This window comes from Canis lupus, chromosome 3 (assembly GCF_011100685.1).
Source record: "Canis lupus familiaris isolate Mischka breed German Shepherd chromosome 3, alternate assembly UU_Cfam_GSD_1.0, whole genome shotgun sequence".
In the NCBI taxonomy this organism is placed as follows: domain Eukaryota; kingdom Metazoa; phylum Chordata; class Mammalia; order Carnivora; family Canidae; genus Canis; species Canis lupus.
Genome location: NC_049224.1, coordinates 60,270,655 through 60,287,001, shown reverse-complemented (window position 1 = coordinate 60,287,001; position 16,347 = coordinate 60,270,655). Strand labels below are relative to the sequence as shown.

At 47.1% G+C, this 16,347-nt stretch overlaps 1 protein-coding gene across 10 annotated transcripts in view; it reads left to right on the top strand.

Moving 5' to 3' along the window:
* The window catches only part of AFAP1 (actin filament associated protein 1), a 142,606-nt gene that overhangs the window by 71,553 nt on the left and 54,706 nt on the right, over positions 1-16,347 (top strand). For all 10 annotated transcript variants that reach the window (XM_038533100.1, XM_038533098.1, XM_038533101.1 and 7 more), the window contains 3 exons: positions 262-370; positions 7,082-7,293; positions 10,645-10,824. In XM_038533100.1, the coding sequence (XP_038389028.1) occupies positions 262-370; positions 7,082-7,293; positions 10,645-10,824 (501 nt within the window). The remainder of the gene's footprint in view (positions 1-261; positions 371-7,081; positions 7,294-10,644; positions 10,825-16,347) is intronic.

The window sequence follows — 16,347 nt, the reverse complement described above, 5'->3', positions numbered from 1 at the left end:
CAGCTGCTGGCTACAGGTGAGCCAGTGTGGGCTGAGTGACGTGTGGCCAGGCCCCGGGCTGGGAGTGGACATGGGCAGGGAAGCAGTAGAGACCAGTCAGGAACTGAATGAACCCAGAACCTCTTTGTGGGTCACTGTTCTCTTTTGCCATGGACTTTACAAAGGAAAATGGATAATTCCGGTCAACACCTGCTAGTCCATACGGTAGACTTTCTAGTCATGGTTCTGATATCTGTGGTGTTTCTTCCTTCTTCTCCTTAGCCACCTGACAGTGGGCCGCCACCGCTACCAACATCCTCTCTCCCGGAAGGTTACTACGAGGAAGCTGTACCACTGAGCCCTGGGAAAGCTCCGGAATACATCACGTCAAGTGAGTATTGCATCTGCCTGCCATCCTCTTGATGTGGGGGACTGTGAAGAGTGTGGCCGGCTCTCTGGGTATGGAGGGGAGCCGGGTGGTACAAGATACCGGGGACATAGGGGGCTGATACAGAAAGGACTCTGAAAGCCTGCGGTGCCTTAGAGGTGCTTGTGGAAATTTGGATGGTTGTCTTTCTCTGACTCATGTCAGGTAGACCTTGTGGCTGAGTGGTCACAGGTCTCGGTGAAATGTTTCCCCTTAGGTCATAAGGTGGAGAGGTGCATGGCGTGTGTTTGTAGCACCCCGTGCCTGGGGTGTGGCCTGAGTCTGCTTCCTCATGCCCAGAAGGCCAAAGGAGCCTGGATACAAAACCAGCCCGTCTCTTCTTATTTTCATACAAGTTCTACTAGAACCTTCTTGCCGAGCTAGAGTTGTCCTGTCACGGCTCTGGTCTTCCCTCACAAACACCTCAGTAGTTTGGTTTTCGATCACTGGCTTCATTCCTCCCTCGGTGTCAGACAGGGGAACTGTTGTCTCGTGATGAAGTGGAGGGAGGATATCCAAGTCCCCGTGGTCGAGGGAACGTTGCTTTGCTCATAAAAGATAAAATGGGAAGTTGAGTGGATTTGTTCATTTTAGTCACGAGGCTTTGGGCACATTAATATTCGTGGCACATGGTGGCCCATCATCTGTCTTCTATGGCAGTGCACGCCAGCTCCCACGGCGGTCCTCCTATCGCCGGAGGTCTCTGGCCTCTGTCTTTCCTGGCAGCTGACAAGTGGAGGTGCTGCAGCACAGTGTCCCTGGCATGTTCCCGGAGGGCCTCCCTGCGTGTGCTTTTTGCACGTGGGCCCAGTGAGCAGGACCGATGGCTCCTCAAGGGCAGGGAGACCTGTTTGCTGGTTTTCGTAGCAGTCACATTCAGAGAGGGAAAGGGATGGTTCTGGTATGGGGGTTAGGATGTGCTGGGTTCTGAGGTCTCTAAGTCAAATGTTTTCTTCTCTGTTATTTAAAAACCATCCGTGGACAATGCGCTCATGTAATTTCTAAAGTGTCCACCATTTCAGAAGTCAGTTGATTCATCAGAAAACACAAAACCTGAAGTGGCTCGGTGTCATTCAGAACCTCACTGGCTTCCTTTGCTTCTCACAGCAGGGAGTCCAGGAAAACAAGCTTTTCCAGGAAGGTATTTCCCACTGCTGGGAATAACTGGCTCTAGCCTGCTCCTACCATCCTTCCCCTCCCACCAACATAGTTGCAAGGCTAGAAACCAAGAACAATTGCAGTCTGAGAAGTCCCACCTCAGTGACATGTCCTGTCCTGTTGTTCAGAGAAGCCATCCCTTAGTTGCCAAGGGGCGCGCAGCTTTTGTCAAACCAAATCCAGAAGACAGTGTAACAGAAGGACACAGGCTCGGGACAGTAAGTCAGTGGGGACAGCCCGCCGAGGCTCCCTTAACCAGGTGTCTGGGGTGGGCAGCTGGTGGCAAGGGCCCCCCTTCTGTCTCCTCCTCCCCTCGCCTCCTGAGGAATGATGCAGGGAGCTGCTGTCCAGGTGGGTTACTTAGGGATGTGGAGACAGCTCTGTTGAACCCATTCTCAGGTGTAGTTCCAGCAGAGGAATAAAGGGTCCATAATAGGAGGACCTGATGCAGCCATGGAAACAATGGAGTAGCGTGTGTTGCAGGACAGGCTGGAAGGCACCTCTGCAGAGTGGCACATGCCTGGCTGGGCCTCAGAAGATGAGGGAGAGGGCCTGCAGGAGATTCAGGATCTGTGGATTCAGCAGAGAGCTGGCCAGCCTGTGACAGCAAGTGTGAGCTTGCAGTGGCACCTGACACTTGAGCCAACCCTTAGCGTGTACTGGTGGTGGCTCCCCTCCTGCCTTATAGACTGCTCACAAATCTCTCCTGTGGCCAGCCCTGACCCAGAACCATCCGAGGAAGGGAATCTGGGGAAATGTCATTCCAACTGTGCCAAGTTGGTATGGTGTAAAGCCACCACCATTTCTCCCGTGTCCATTTGGCGTCCAAGCACATCTCTTTTAAGCACATTGAATTTCCAAGTAAAGACAAGAGCAGAATCACGGTTCAGGTTAGCATAATTCAACTATCTCCTGTATCATGGAAAATTTCCTAACTGCCCAAGGGGATAGAAAGTCCCTTTACTGACTTTGGGGTGACACCTGTTCTCTTCCAGCAGGGTCATACTCCCCCCTTGGAGAGCCTGTAGCTTGAATGTTGAGATCCACGGCCAGCTGCTGTTGGACGGGAGGGAAAGGGAGGGGAAGAGGAGAACTTGTACACAGATATTAGAGTCAGAACAAAGACTCATGCGTAACTAGTCCCGTCCTCATTTCTACAATTGGTCAATGGTCATAATGTATATTTATAACTTCCTTCATGTTCCCATTGTCTCCGGCAAGCACCTTGGTCGATCACTCAATAAAATGACTCATCTTTCCTTCCTGAAAGGTCTGGCTGCTTTGGATGGTTCACTCCTGGGGCATGGAAGTAATGAGGGCTACTCCAGGGACTGCCCTTTCACCCCAGTGTGGCCATGACTGGTCACCACAGCCACTGCCCTTAACCCTCTCTTTGCCTATTCACTCCCCTTCTAGGTTAATAGAGTGATTACTGCATCCTTTGGAGGGAATATTCTGCCCTTAGAAACTAAGACCTATGGGCTAACAGCCAAAATTTCAAGGAAGGGAGGCAGAAATTTTGTCAATGGATCCCTGGGGTTCTAGTGAGAGGAGCCACTACCATTCTCAGCCCTGGATTCCCAGACCTGTGAGCCCTGGCCATGGGGGAAAGAGCCCCACTGAGGCAGAGCATATACTGCTAAAAGGTATTCTGGAAGCTAGCACCCTGAGTTCCCCAGGGGTGGCCAATCAAGGTAGACCTGGAACTGAATATTCCAAAGGAATTCCACTGGTCTGTTGGGTCAGCTGCTTCAGGTGATGGGGCATGGCAAGACCAGTGGAGCTCATGAGCACAGACCCATAGCTTGGACTTCATTCATTGTAACATGAGTTCTCTGGTCAGAAGCAATGCTGGGGTGCCATGCTGGTGAATAGAGCATTCTGCAAGACTGTGCTTTTGGCAGGAGCATTGTGGCAGGGAGTGATCTCTTCCGGTGAAAATGCACTGTTACCCCTCCTGTGATGGGAGTGAGCCAGTTACTAGGTAGCTGGCTGACACGCCAAGGGACAGTGTCATGTGCAGGCAGGACCACTCAGAAGGTCCAGGAGTCACTAACTCTGCTGAGTGGAGATCCTTCCTTGCACCACGGCCATGTACGTGATTCCACTTGGATGAGAATCTGGGGGAAAGAAGCTTCCTGATGTCTATGTGACAGGCTACCTTAGGGAGCCAGTTGTGAAGATCTGCTGAGGCTTTGCTAAGAGCTCAGCTGGTATGTGAACTTCACTTTCTGAGCCCATCTGGGAGGTTCATTCAAGTCCCTTCTGCATACCCTGCTTGTGGCCAGTTCCTCTCCAGTCTTGACCATCCAACCAAACTGTTAGGCCATGCTGAGGAGTTTGTGTTAGGAGAAGAAGCCCAAGCAATAGGCACAGGGTCATGTGTACCTGAGCTCCTAGCTCGCACCTGGTATTTATGGCTTATGGGCCCAATGGATGCAGCCTGCTCAGATGCTCCGTGGTGGGACAGGTGACCGAGAGCCCACGTTGGGCAGCTGAGGTGCCCATGACAAAGCATTTAGATGCTGCTAGAGTATCCAAGAGCCAAAAGCAGTTTTTCTGTAGCTGAGCTCTGAAATCCTGAAGGTCTGCACTGAGCTTCACCTAGAGGAGCCTGCCTGCCATCAGGCTTCTGTTACCATCTAGAACAGGGTGTGATCAGAGAAGCAGAGCCACTGTGACATGGAACAGAAGCTTCTTTCTGGGGGCTGGACTTCACACAATCATGGCAGCTATTGGAGGCCATGGGAACTGCACCTGTGGGTGGCTCAGCAGTCCCCAAGAGCAGCCGGGCTTGAAGTGGTGGAGCTCAGGGACTCTGAAATCCACAAGGGCAAACTGCACCCCATGACCATGGGGATCCATGACCCCCCACCCGCTAGGCAACACCAAAGATGCTGGTCCTCTTGGCTGTGGTGCTGATACTTATGGAGGATCTGCACCACCCAACTTGGGGGCCCAGCAGCAGGGCAAAGGATGCACCCACAACACATGCCTGAGCCCCAGGAGAACCTGGTGCCCTCCACCAACCTTCAGGGTGTAGGGGCTGCCGTTCCTTTCTGCTGTCCCATCTCCTCAACGGCACTCCCTAGTGCTAACCTCACCCACACCATATGGACCATGGGATTCTGGGGAGCTGGTTCTAGCCGGCCTGGGTCAGTGGTGCTGTCATACAGATCTTGTTGGGGTTGGGGTTCAGGCTTGCATTTTCAGTTTCCTGGTTGCCCTCTCTCCTCATTCTCTCCCTCCTTAAGGGCAATTGCTTGAAATGCCAGTTGTGATTTTGTGGGAGATGGGTATATGTCTAAAATACACATTTTAACATTTTATAGTTGAAGGTCATTATTTACTGGAGTGTTCTTCAGTTTTGCCATAACTGCCTATGAGACTGGTGTCTGGTGTGAAGAGTGTTTCCTAACCAGCAACATCCTGTAAACACACAGATCTACGCAGGCCTTTGCTGGCTCTTTGATCTGCCTTCTTGTTCTATAAGAAGTGTAGATGTCTACACAGGCGCCAGGATGTGCCAGGGGCTCACTCCTCCTCCTCTTCCTCCTCCTCAGGGGAGACATTCTAGGACACCCAGTGGATGCCAGAAGCTGTGCATAGTACCCTATTCACACATATGTGACAAAGTGTAGTTTATGAATTAGGCACAGGAGATTGACACAATAGAACAAGTGGGATGGTACACGGTAATAAAAGTGGAGCAGTTGAGGGATGCACTGGTGGTCACACTCTCTCAAAGGATCTTACTATCCTGTATGCATCCTTCCTATAATGATGTGAGATGATAAAGTGCCCACGTGATGAGATGTGAGAGGGGAGTGATGTGGGCATGTGACGCAATGTGAGGCTACTGCGACCTTCTGATGTTATGTTAGGAGGAAGATCACCTGCTTCTGGACACCCGTTGACCACAAGGAACTAAAACAGCAGGAAGTGGAACCATGGATAAGGGAGGGCCACCATACTGACATGCGCTTATCTCTGACCCCAGAGAGCATGGGTGTGAAAATCCCTTGTGAAGGTGAAGCCCACCTGGTTTTGTCATGGGTCTATATGGCACCTTTATGTAGAAGTATGGCTGGTCCTTGAACGCTGCGGGGGTCAGGGCCACTGAGCCCCTGCACAATCGAAAATCCATGTGTCACTTTGCAAAATTGTAGGCACTAATAGCCTACTGTTGACAGGAAGCCTTACCCATGACACAGAGCATCCATTTACACATTTTATATGTCTTATGCATCACGTACTATAGTCTTAACCATAAAAAAAGCTAGAGAAATGAAAATGTTAAGGCAGTTAAATACTGTCCTGTATTAATTGAAAAAAAAAAATCCACTTATAAGTGGACCCATGTGGTTCAAACGTGTGTTCAAGGTCCAACTGTGTAAGTATGAAAAAGATTGCCTGACGCATAGTAAGCCCTCAATAAGCGTGCTGAATGAGTGAAATCAGATGTATTTCTCCCATTTACAACTGTTCATTAATCCTTTTGCTCATTTGTTCACTAAATGTTTGTTGGATTCGATGTTCTAGAAAATGAGCTAAGAACTGAGGGATTCATGATCCTTCCAACTATTGTGAGAATAACCTTCCTAAAATGAAAGTCTGAGTTTGCACATTGCCCATATGAGACCTCAGATTACACCGGGTCTCCAAGCGGCCTGGGCTCCTGCCACCTGTCAGTGGTTTGCTCCGACACTTCCTACCATGTCAGCTACATCCTAGCCATACTAAGCTTTTAAAAACTGTTTTATTGTGAAACATATTTACTAAAAAAGTACTCAAAATATGCATATGGACTTACTGACTTTTAATGCAGGGTACCCAGAAATTAAACCCTGAGAGGCAAGAGACATATTCAGGCAAAGGCAGGAGATTGGGTAGGATGAGCAGGAAGCCTGTGTGAGAGCAGGAAGCCGTGCGTGTAGAGCCCCAGCAATGAGAGAATGTGCTGCATTCAGGAAACTGGAGATGATCTGATATGAACTGTTCCTGCCTCATAGAATGAGAAGGATAGGTGTAAAGGTCTCTGGAAGCCTGAAGAAGGAGGGCTTGGGGCTGGGTGTGGAATGGGAGCAAGGGTGGGTGTGTGGCAATGCACGCAGGCAGGACTTTGCAGACCCGAGAAGATCTTGACCTATTGGTGTGTTGTGGGAGAGCTGCACCCTGTGGGTGGTAGCCTGTTGGCTGGGTCCACTCACCAGTGGCGGTGTGCCCAGGATCCAACACCGTGGGTCTGCAGACAGCCAAGTCCTCACCGAACAGCATAGGACTGGTTTTCATAGATGAAGACTCTAAGGCATTTCAGTTTAAATCTCATCATTACTTTCCACTGCCTACCTTGGTTATTTTTTCCCAGTCTTTACTGATTACCTTTACCCCACCACATGGAAGGCCCCTTCTCATTTCCTGGTACCACAGTCATACTCTTGAGCCCACAGGTAGGATTCCAGATAAGGTGTTTGTAGACAGGCCCTCAATCTTTACTTCTTTCCTTACTTTTGACAGATTATGACTCAGATGCAATGAGTAGCTCTTATGAGTCTTATGATGAGGAGGAAGAGGATGGAAAGGGCAAGAAGACACGGCACCAGTGGCCGTCTGAGGAGGCCTCCATGGACCTGGTGAAGGATGCCAAAATCTGTGCCTTCCTACTGAGGAAGAAGCGCTTCGGGCAGTGGAGCAAGCTTCTTTGTGTCGTCAAAGACACCAAACTGCTGGTAACATGACGCGGATGGGTTGTGCTTGTGTAGTGGGTGGGCTCTGCTGGCAGTCTCCCTGGATGGGGTCGATACTCAGGCAATGCTAGCATTGGGTGGCAGGAAGTGGCAGGGGGGGCGCCTGGCCTCAGTGCCACCTTACAGGGAGCTCCTTGCTGTCAGGGCGGTCACCACCGAGACTTTGATGCCTTTGCCGCTGGTCCCTGCAGCAACCAGCGGGCAGAGTCCTTCCCATCCCGGGCCAGTGTCTGCGGGTGTGTACCGCTGGAAAGGCACAGGCTTTCACTCGCCAGAAGTCAGCAAGATGGATTTTCTCATTGGTAATGAGTCAGTGAATTCCTCAAAGCCAGGTCATCGAGTGGGCTGAGCAGGCCAGGCGGGGTTTGAGAGGAGAGTGTCCAGGAAAGGAAATTCTTTTGGAAAGCTGAAGGCAGATTCTTTTTTTGTTTGATCCTAGAAGCTGAATAGGAAGATGGATTAAGTAGCAGGGAAGCAGGGTGCAGGGACACGTGGGCCTCCTGCTGTGTTGTCCTTCCCACAGGGACCCCCATTAGGAAGTCTGAGCCCTTGAGTGCCTGTGACATTCCCACTCCCTCCTCCCTCCTTCCTCCTTCTCCTGTCCTTCCAGCTTTGGAAACCCTGGTTGATTATCAGAGTTTCTGCCTTTTGTTTTTCCTTCAAACTAACTTTGGGGGAAAAAAATCACAGGATTATATTTTTAAAACAACACAGGAGAATTTATGATTCTGTATATCCCTCTTCAGTGGAGCGGGTAACCTTATTCTCTATAGTTTCATCTGTGAATTATGGGAATGTTCTTTTACTAGAGTCTTAGGACATTGTATATTTTTAATGACTTTCAAAAAAAATTTTTTAAACAGTGAGAATACATATTTTTTCCACATGTGTGGCCTGAATTTCTCCCAAATTTAGAATATGCCAAATATGATGCCATTAGGGAATTTTAAAGTAAAGAATGAAAAAAAAAAGATGAAAAGGATTAATGTGGTCCTTATTTACAGTCTGATGTAATGGCTGCAAGATGTGGATGTGTTGTGTAAATGCTGTAACAACCTCAGTGGACTCTCAGGTATAGGAGGAGCTCTGGAAAGGGAGCAGGAAGCCTGTGGGTGTATGGTGGTGTCATGGGGTCAGCGTCCTCTCCCAACAGTCCTCCTCCTCCACACCCTCCCCTCCCTCCTCCTCCCCTCTCATTCCTTTCATCTCCTTCCGGATTTCTGGGATTTCTGTCTTCAAAACCAGGATGAAAACACCTACCATTCAGAGTAGTTGTGAACATTTCAGAAGAAATTAATAGAAAACCCTGTGAAAACACTGTCTCTGGCAAAATGCAGAATCAAAGTTAGTTATTTTTATTATGAAGCTTTTTCCTTTCAAAAACGTCCTATGATCCAACTACCCAGATGACCCCTGCTGACACTGAAAAAAAAAATTAACAGTGGTAAAACGAGTGCTTTCCAAGTTTGAACAACACAAAAAATTGCAAATGGAAAACCAAAAGCCAGGCTCTTCCCTAAATGTTTACTGCCTGTCTTCCCATGGGTAGCACCATCCGTGGGTTTCTGCATAAGCTTCTGGTGTCTGTGCCCTTCCAGGCCAGGCGGCCCTGTGGTGGACCCCGTGATGTACCAGAACCCCATCAGGACAGCTCGCTCAGGTCATGCTCCCTCTCCTGGGGTCTGCATCAGGACAATCCTGTTGGTGGCTTCCAGCTCCAGAGATCCCCAGGCTCTTCTGAGGCTGGTGGCTTGCCTTCTTCCTGCCCCTCCATCCCGCAGGCCTGGCTCTCAGGGTGCATGCTGCCCTCTGCTGAGAGTCCGCTCCCCTGGGAGTCTGACTTCAAGGATGCCCAGGCTGCACTTTGACATAGGGCTGGTGACATTCCCTTTTAGAGGCATTTCCTGTCTAACTCTGTCCACTGTACCATTAGTTTCCTTTTCACTGTTTTTTTTTTTTTTTTTTTTTTTTTGCACTTACTGAGAATATGAAACTCCCAAACAGTGAGCATTCATACCAATCTGGGGTTAGTTGGTTTTGGTGTATTTTTTTTTTCTTTTATTTCAGACAGGGCAACTGTCAATTGGGTTTTTGTAAAATGTGGGTATGTTCTATACCTGTGGCACTCAGGAGCCAAGGTTTTGGAACTGTAGGATAGGAGAGAACTCTGGAAGTCACTTCTGAAAAAACAGGTGTCTCTTCCTTCCCTCCCTCTCCAGTACCTGGCGCCCAGTGGAGAGAGCCGGCTGTGCGCTCACAGCATTTGGGGCTGGGTTCTACCACTTTTCATGTGTCTGACTTTGGTCAAACCATTTAACCGAGTGAGCCTCAATTTCCTAATCTGCAAAATGGACAACTATGGCAATCAAGTGAAAGTATGAAATACCACACATGATGTTGACACTCTACTTGGTATTGGTAGCAGGTATTATTGTAACTAATCATTTACTGTGAGTCAATAAAATCACGAAGATCACAGCAGTAGTTCATTTTACAAATGAGAAAGCAGGCTCAGAAAGCTTGAGTGGCTTCCCAGGTGCCAGATTAAATGAATAGCAGGGCCAGAACCCAGATGTCTGCATCCTCAGACCGTCCATTTCCATGAATACGGGTGCTTTTGGTTCTAAGTAATACGACTAGACCCAAGGGGAGCAGGGAAACCTTTGGACAAGATTTGATTCTAGGTTTCACAGATCCAGACGAAGGTCACGTGAACTAAATCTGAGTGTTTGCCACAGCACTGAATTCTTTAGAGTGGACGTCTGCTGTGCAAATGGAGCAGGGAGAACTTCGGATTCTGTACTCAACTAGAAAGCAAACCTTTGCAGACATGCTGCATAGGATGTGTTGCTGTGTATACTGTCGAACTCCCTCACCTGTCTTTCAGAAAGGTGATGGAGATGAGGCCGGAAGATACCAAATGACATAGGTTGTAGAATAAAGATCCAAATTGTTGTCTGCACACATTAGGGCCATGCTTTTCGGCAAATCTAATATATCATGTTCATGAGACTTATAGGGGAAGCTGCACTGGGGCATGGTCCCCATCAGAGGAGAGGGTTTCTCTCTCCCACCAAGGCTCATCATTCACGCTCCTTGGCAGACTCTACTGAATTAAAGAGTAGGTGTATTTTCACGTACATGAGGGTGACATGTCACATGAAACGGGCCTGTGGGCTTCATGTGTGTGCCTACATACCCACACTCCAGCCCCTGAGCTGCTCCACTGCTCAAGGTGACCCTGGAGGCCTCTTCATCCCTCTGCCAGCGTCATATCCGTGTCTCTCCTGGAACTCCTTTCACCGTAACTCTGGTTTCTTGTGTTCAATGCAGTGCTACAAAAGTTCCAAGGACCAACAGCCTCAGATGGAACTGCCGCTGCAGGGCTGCAACGTGACGTACACACCGAAGGACAGTAAGAAGAAGAAACACGAGCTGAAAATCACCCAGCAGGGCACAGACCCACTGGTCCTCGCCGTTCAGAGCAAGGAGCAGGCTGAGCAGTGGCTGAAGGTGAGGCACTCACTGGGCCTCGGAGCCTTTTTCATGGCCAGGCCTTTCTTACACCTGTTTTTATTTCAGTGCGTGTATTTCTCAGGCAGAGGCAAAAATGGATTAACCTGAGTAGGGTTTTTTTCTTAAGCATTCTATTTTTTTATTTTTTACAGATTTTATTTATTTATTTGACAGAGATTGCACATGCACCCAAGCAGGGGGAGGGGCAGAGAGGGAGGGAAAAGCTGACTCCCCGTTGAGCAGGAGCCGGATGCAGGCCTTGATTCCAGGACCCTGAGATCATGGCAGATGCTTAACTGGCTGAGCCACCCAGATGCCCATAACCCAAGCAGTTTTATCTTTGATAGTAGGGTGTTCCGATGACTTTGCAGCTAATTACTCTAACCCTGGCCTTCAAAAGGCAATCTGCCTGGAAGTCGCAGGCTATTTGACAACTTTTTCTTTTCCTTTGATTTTCTTCCTTCCTTCCTTCCTTTCTTTTCTTTTTTCTTTTTTCTTTTTTCTTTTCTTTTCTTTTCTCTTTTCTTTTCTTTTCTTTTCTTTTTTTTTCTTCTTTTTCATGCCTGAATGTGGATTCTTTTCTATTTATTCTGCTTGGACTTCCCTGGAATTCTAAATCTGTGGATTATCATCTTTCTAAGTTCTAGAAAAAATATTTTCAGCCATTTCTCTTAAAAATATACCTTTGGCAGCCCGGGTAGCTCAGCAGTTTAGTGCCGCCTTTAGCCCAGGGCGTGATCCTGGAGACCTGGGATCGAGTCCCACATCGGGCTCCCTGCATGGAGCCTGCTTCTCCCTCTGCCTGGTCTCTGTCTCTCTCTCTATGCGTCTCTCATGAATAAATAAATAAAATCTTTAAAATATATATATACCTTTGTCTCATTCCTTTTCCTCCGACTATGTTTAAATATATGTTAGACGTTTTCACTGCATTCTAGTTATCATCTCTTTGTCTTAGTATCTTTTTTTTTTTTTTTCTCCTTAGTCCGGTTAATGTCTTCTTGTTTCTTTCTGGCTCATTCTTCTCTTTCTAGCTATGCCAGATCTGTTGTTGAATTTGTCCTCATTGACTGGGTTCTGATTGTTGGTTATGGACTTCTAGTATTTCTAGTTGTTTCTTTTTCAACCTGGGAACACCAGTTTTTACAGTTTTAAATTTCCTGCAGAAATGTTTGCCATTTATTTTCATAACAAGCAAGTAATAGGCTTAGTTGTTGGACAGGGGCTTAGCGGGTAGCATGTAGACCTGGCTGGGTCATTTGTTGCTGTGCAAAATTGTTCTCAACATTTTGTCTTCCTGCATGCCAGGTTATCGGGTGTTCTATGTGGGGAAAAAATTAATTCAATAATTTTTTTAGAACAGCTTTCTTGAAGTATAATTCACATACCATACAATTCACCCTTATAAAGTATGATGGAGTGGCTGTTGGTCTCTTCATCATAATCTACTTTCAGAGCATTTTCATCTCCTCAAAGAGAAATGCCATACTCCCCACGTGAGCAGCCGTTGCTCCCATCCCCAGCCTCAGGCAAACACTAATTTGTTTTCTGTTCCTATAGATTTGCCTGTGTTCAACATTTCATGTCATGCCGTGTCCTTCTATGACGAGCTGCTTTCATTTGGCATAATATTTTCCAGGGTCACTTGTGCTATAAAATGTGTCAGTACTTTGTTCCTTATTATCACTTTCATGCCATGTCTGAGAAACCTCTGTTTATTCCAAGGTCCTAAAGATGTACACCTTTGTTTTCTCCTGATGATTTTATAATGTCAGGCCTTAAATTTAGTCTGTAACCCACTTTGTTTAATGTTGGCATGTAGCATGAGATAGGGGTCCAATGTCATTCCTTTTCTTTCAGGTATCTAGCTGTCCCCATAGAAATAATTTGATTCTTGGCATATGCTTTCTTCCATTGGAGCATGAAGGCAAATGAAAATGCTCTCTGTATTGCCCTCTTCTCCTCGAGGAGGGTATACCGTGTTCACCTCTGTCAGCCAGTCAGACCAAGCATGTGGCTTTCCTTGTGTCTGCAGCAGGGGAGACTGAACAGAGCTTTTGTTTTCTTCATGGGAGTCCTGTGACCAGGACTTTCTGCTCAGCTTGGTGTGCTTGGCCTTCCACCAACGTGGATATGGTATGCATCAACCACTTCTGTTAGCAATAACTTTAAAGCCCCTTAAAGTTTGCAAAATGCTTTTCCACCATGGTTATGCCTTAGTGCATAGAATGGCTGCCTGAGGAAGGTTCTTGTGAGCAGCTTCCTTGTATAGGCGAGAGGCTGCGTCTCCGGTGGGCTGTAGACACAGTGACCAGTGAGGGACAGAGCCAGGAGCTGACCTTGGATTTTTCCCCTTTGCCTTCCACCTCCCTGTGCTGGGCCACCTAGCACTCTGGCCTTTCCCCTCCATTTCAACCTGCTTGGTCCTGGCACCATCCCTTCAAGAAGGAGGGAAAAGGATGAAGGAAGCGAGGAGCCTCTGTTGTGATTCTGTTTTCTTGGCCTGGTTCCACTCCAGGCTAACCATCTGAGGCCTTCTGTACCCTTGGGTCCCCCTATTCCATAGTGGAAAAACCAGCAAGGGCCACCCTGAACCCCCGACTTTTATCTTTCCCCTCTTCTTACCATTTGATGGGTATCCCATCACACTGAATAGATCCCTTCCTCACGACTCACTCTATACAAAGCTGTTGGGAGCATCTTGGCCTTCTCCTGTCCCCTGAGACCTAGCACTGAGCTGCCACTGCAGCTTACAGGTAGGCACATAGCAAGAAAACATCTCTGAGATGTTAGGCACTGATGGAGTGAAATAATTTTACATCCTGTTTTGCCAGATGTGAGATGCACATCACAGGCGCTTAGCTAATTATATGGTGATGACTCTATTTGTCAATGGAAGCCTGATTGCAAGGCTTTTTTTAGCATTTGCTGGTATTTCCAGAAAGGGAAGCAAAGAATACGTGGTAAGTTGCCTTCTCCTGAAGAGTTTAAATTGATTAATTTCTCTGTTAAATGTTTGTGCTTTTCTTCAGTTACATGTGTCAGTGTGAGAAGCTAAGGAGTCTTGGTTAGAAATGACAGAGATGAAACTAATTTCAATCAGTCGGAGAGTTTTCTTTCTTTAAAACCATCAGAGACTGGAGAGGGTCCAGTGTAGTATTTTCTCAGTCCTGTTAGTAGGTTGGCTGTCTTATCGGTATCGCCTAGAAACTTGATAAACATAGACTCCCAGTGACTCAGATTCATGAGGGTTCTAAGAATCTTTTCCTTTTCCTTTTACCTTGTATCTTCCTGTTCAAGACCTCAGATGCTACAGCTAGACCTGGAATATGCCTCCCCTACTAATTTTCTCTTCTTCCTCAAAGGTAACTTCTATCCTGAATATTATCACCAAGGTATGCTTTAAAAAATACTTTTTTCACTCACATATGTACTTATAAATCAGAAGTGATTTATTTTTATGTTTAAAAATGTCCACGTACATGGCTTCAGAGTGCACAGATCCTGCAGCTTGCGTTTTCTACTTACCCTTTGATGTCTGCTCAGGGGTCAGTGGGTGTGCAGTTTATGCACCCCATCACCATCCTGGCGTGCTTTGGTGAGCATTCTTGTGCATGTCCTTTGGCTTCTCTGGGATGGATACCGATGCTGGCATGGCTGACTTTTGTATGCACACATTTTCAGCATTACTAGATCTTGACAAATGGTTTCCCAGGTTTGCTTTTGCAATTATACATCTGCCAGCGATGTATGAGAGCAATCATTTTGTATGTGTCCCTTCCGAGAGTCTCTCTCCATATCCACATGCAGGCAAGTAGAAATGCAGATTTTAATTCCCACCCCCATAGGCAAGCTGTGGTGTTCTGCCTTTTGCTTTTTACACTTAAACAAAGTGTTTCCAATTTAGAGACTGGAGTCTTTCCTTTTGCTCTTTTACAGTATGTACCATTTCATTGTTCAAACAGACCATAATTTAAAAAATATTCTCTTATTCCTGGGCATTGGGTTATTTTCAGACAACTCTGTAATAATCAACCCCATGCATATATTATCTCTCACTCTTGCTAGTGTGTGGCCTGACTTCCCAGAGGGGCTGTTGGCTTGCATGAAGGTTGTAGGCACTCATAATTTTGATACACAGCCTCCCACCAGCAACGTGTCAGAATGCCTTTCCCCCACAGCCTTGCCCTCGTACGTCAGCAAGCTTTGGGGAGTTTGCTAGTGTGGTGGGGAAGGGTGGATCTCCCTCTAGTTTAATCTGCATTTCGCTTCTTATGGTCTTGAATGTGCTACTTTGCTTGTCTGTGCCTTGGTTTTCTACTCTGCAATGGGAGGGAGGCTCATAATGGTGGCTGCCTTTCTGACGTGTTGTGAGCATAAAAGAATAAGTTGAGATGGAGACATTTAGAAGAGTACCTAGCATGTAGTGAGCACCTATTTAAGTGTTAAGCTGCTTCACTGTTGTTGCTTTGTTCTTGTTATCACTATGCTACCGCTTCTAGGTCTCAATAAACTCACAAGCTCCGACTGAAAACAGTTTGAAAATCAAGATGATGGTGAGATGCATTAGGGGCCAGAGGTAGGGGTGTCCACATCCACCCTCCTTTGCCCAGGACCACACGGATGCCCCCAATGTGCCCCCAGGAGGACACCCTTGAGCTTGGGCACAGCCCTCATGGTGTTTCCACACACCCGCCGGGGAAGGGGTTGGTGGGTGGGCATAGGCTCATGGTGTCCCTGGGACCCCTTGAAGCTTCAACCATTACACTGGTCCTTGTAGGCCCCCAGGATGAGGCTGGTTTCTTCCTGCCCCCTGCAGTGGGCCCCTCTGCCTCCTGCCACCCTGCCACCCAGGAGGTGGCATGGTCACGTCTTTCCTTCAAAGGGCTCTTCCCTTATGAGGACTTAATGTCCAGGCTTCCTTGCATTCTCATCCACTGATGAGTGAAAAACTGCTCTGATTTTTTAAATGCATCCATCTCATTTGACCTATCAAGGGAAGAGTGACAGTCTTGGGTGCCTGTCTATACAGTACCCAGAATGGAGACACCTGTTCCTCCTTCAGTGGTCCTGCCAGACGAATACCCACTGTGCTAGTTCTCTCAAAAAGCAAAATTTTGGCTCTTGGTTTTTCTCTGGAGTATATCATGTTCGATTTTCAGTTCTTTACTTCTATTTTCTTTTGGCTTCATTTGTAATTTGCCAACTTCTTGAAGTTTATGTTTAGATAATTGATTCTTAGCCCTTTTCTTATATATATGCATTCATTCAAAGCTATCCATTGCCCTGCAAGCACAGTCTTAGCCATGTCCTGTAAGTTCTGACATTTGTGTTTTTATTGTCATTCAGTTCAAAATATATTCTAGTATCTGTTGTGATTCCTTTTTCGACTAATGGTTCATTCAGGGATATACTGCTTACTTTCCAAATATTCAGGTCTTTAAAAATCATCTATTTGCTTTTAGTTTCTGGTTTAAATTCACCATAGTAAGAACTTGATATGATTTCACATCATAGAGA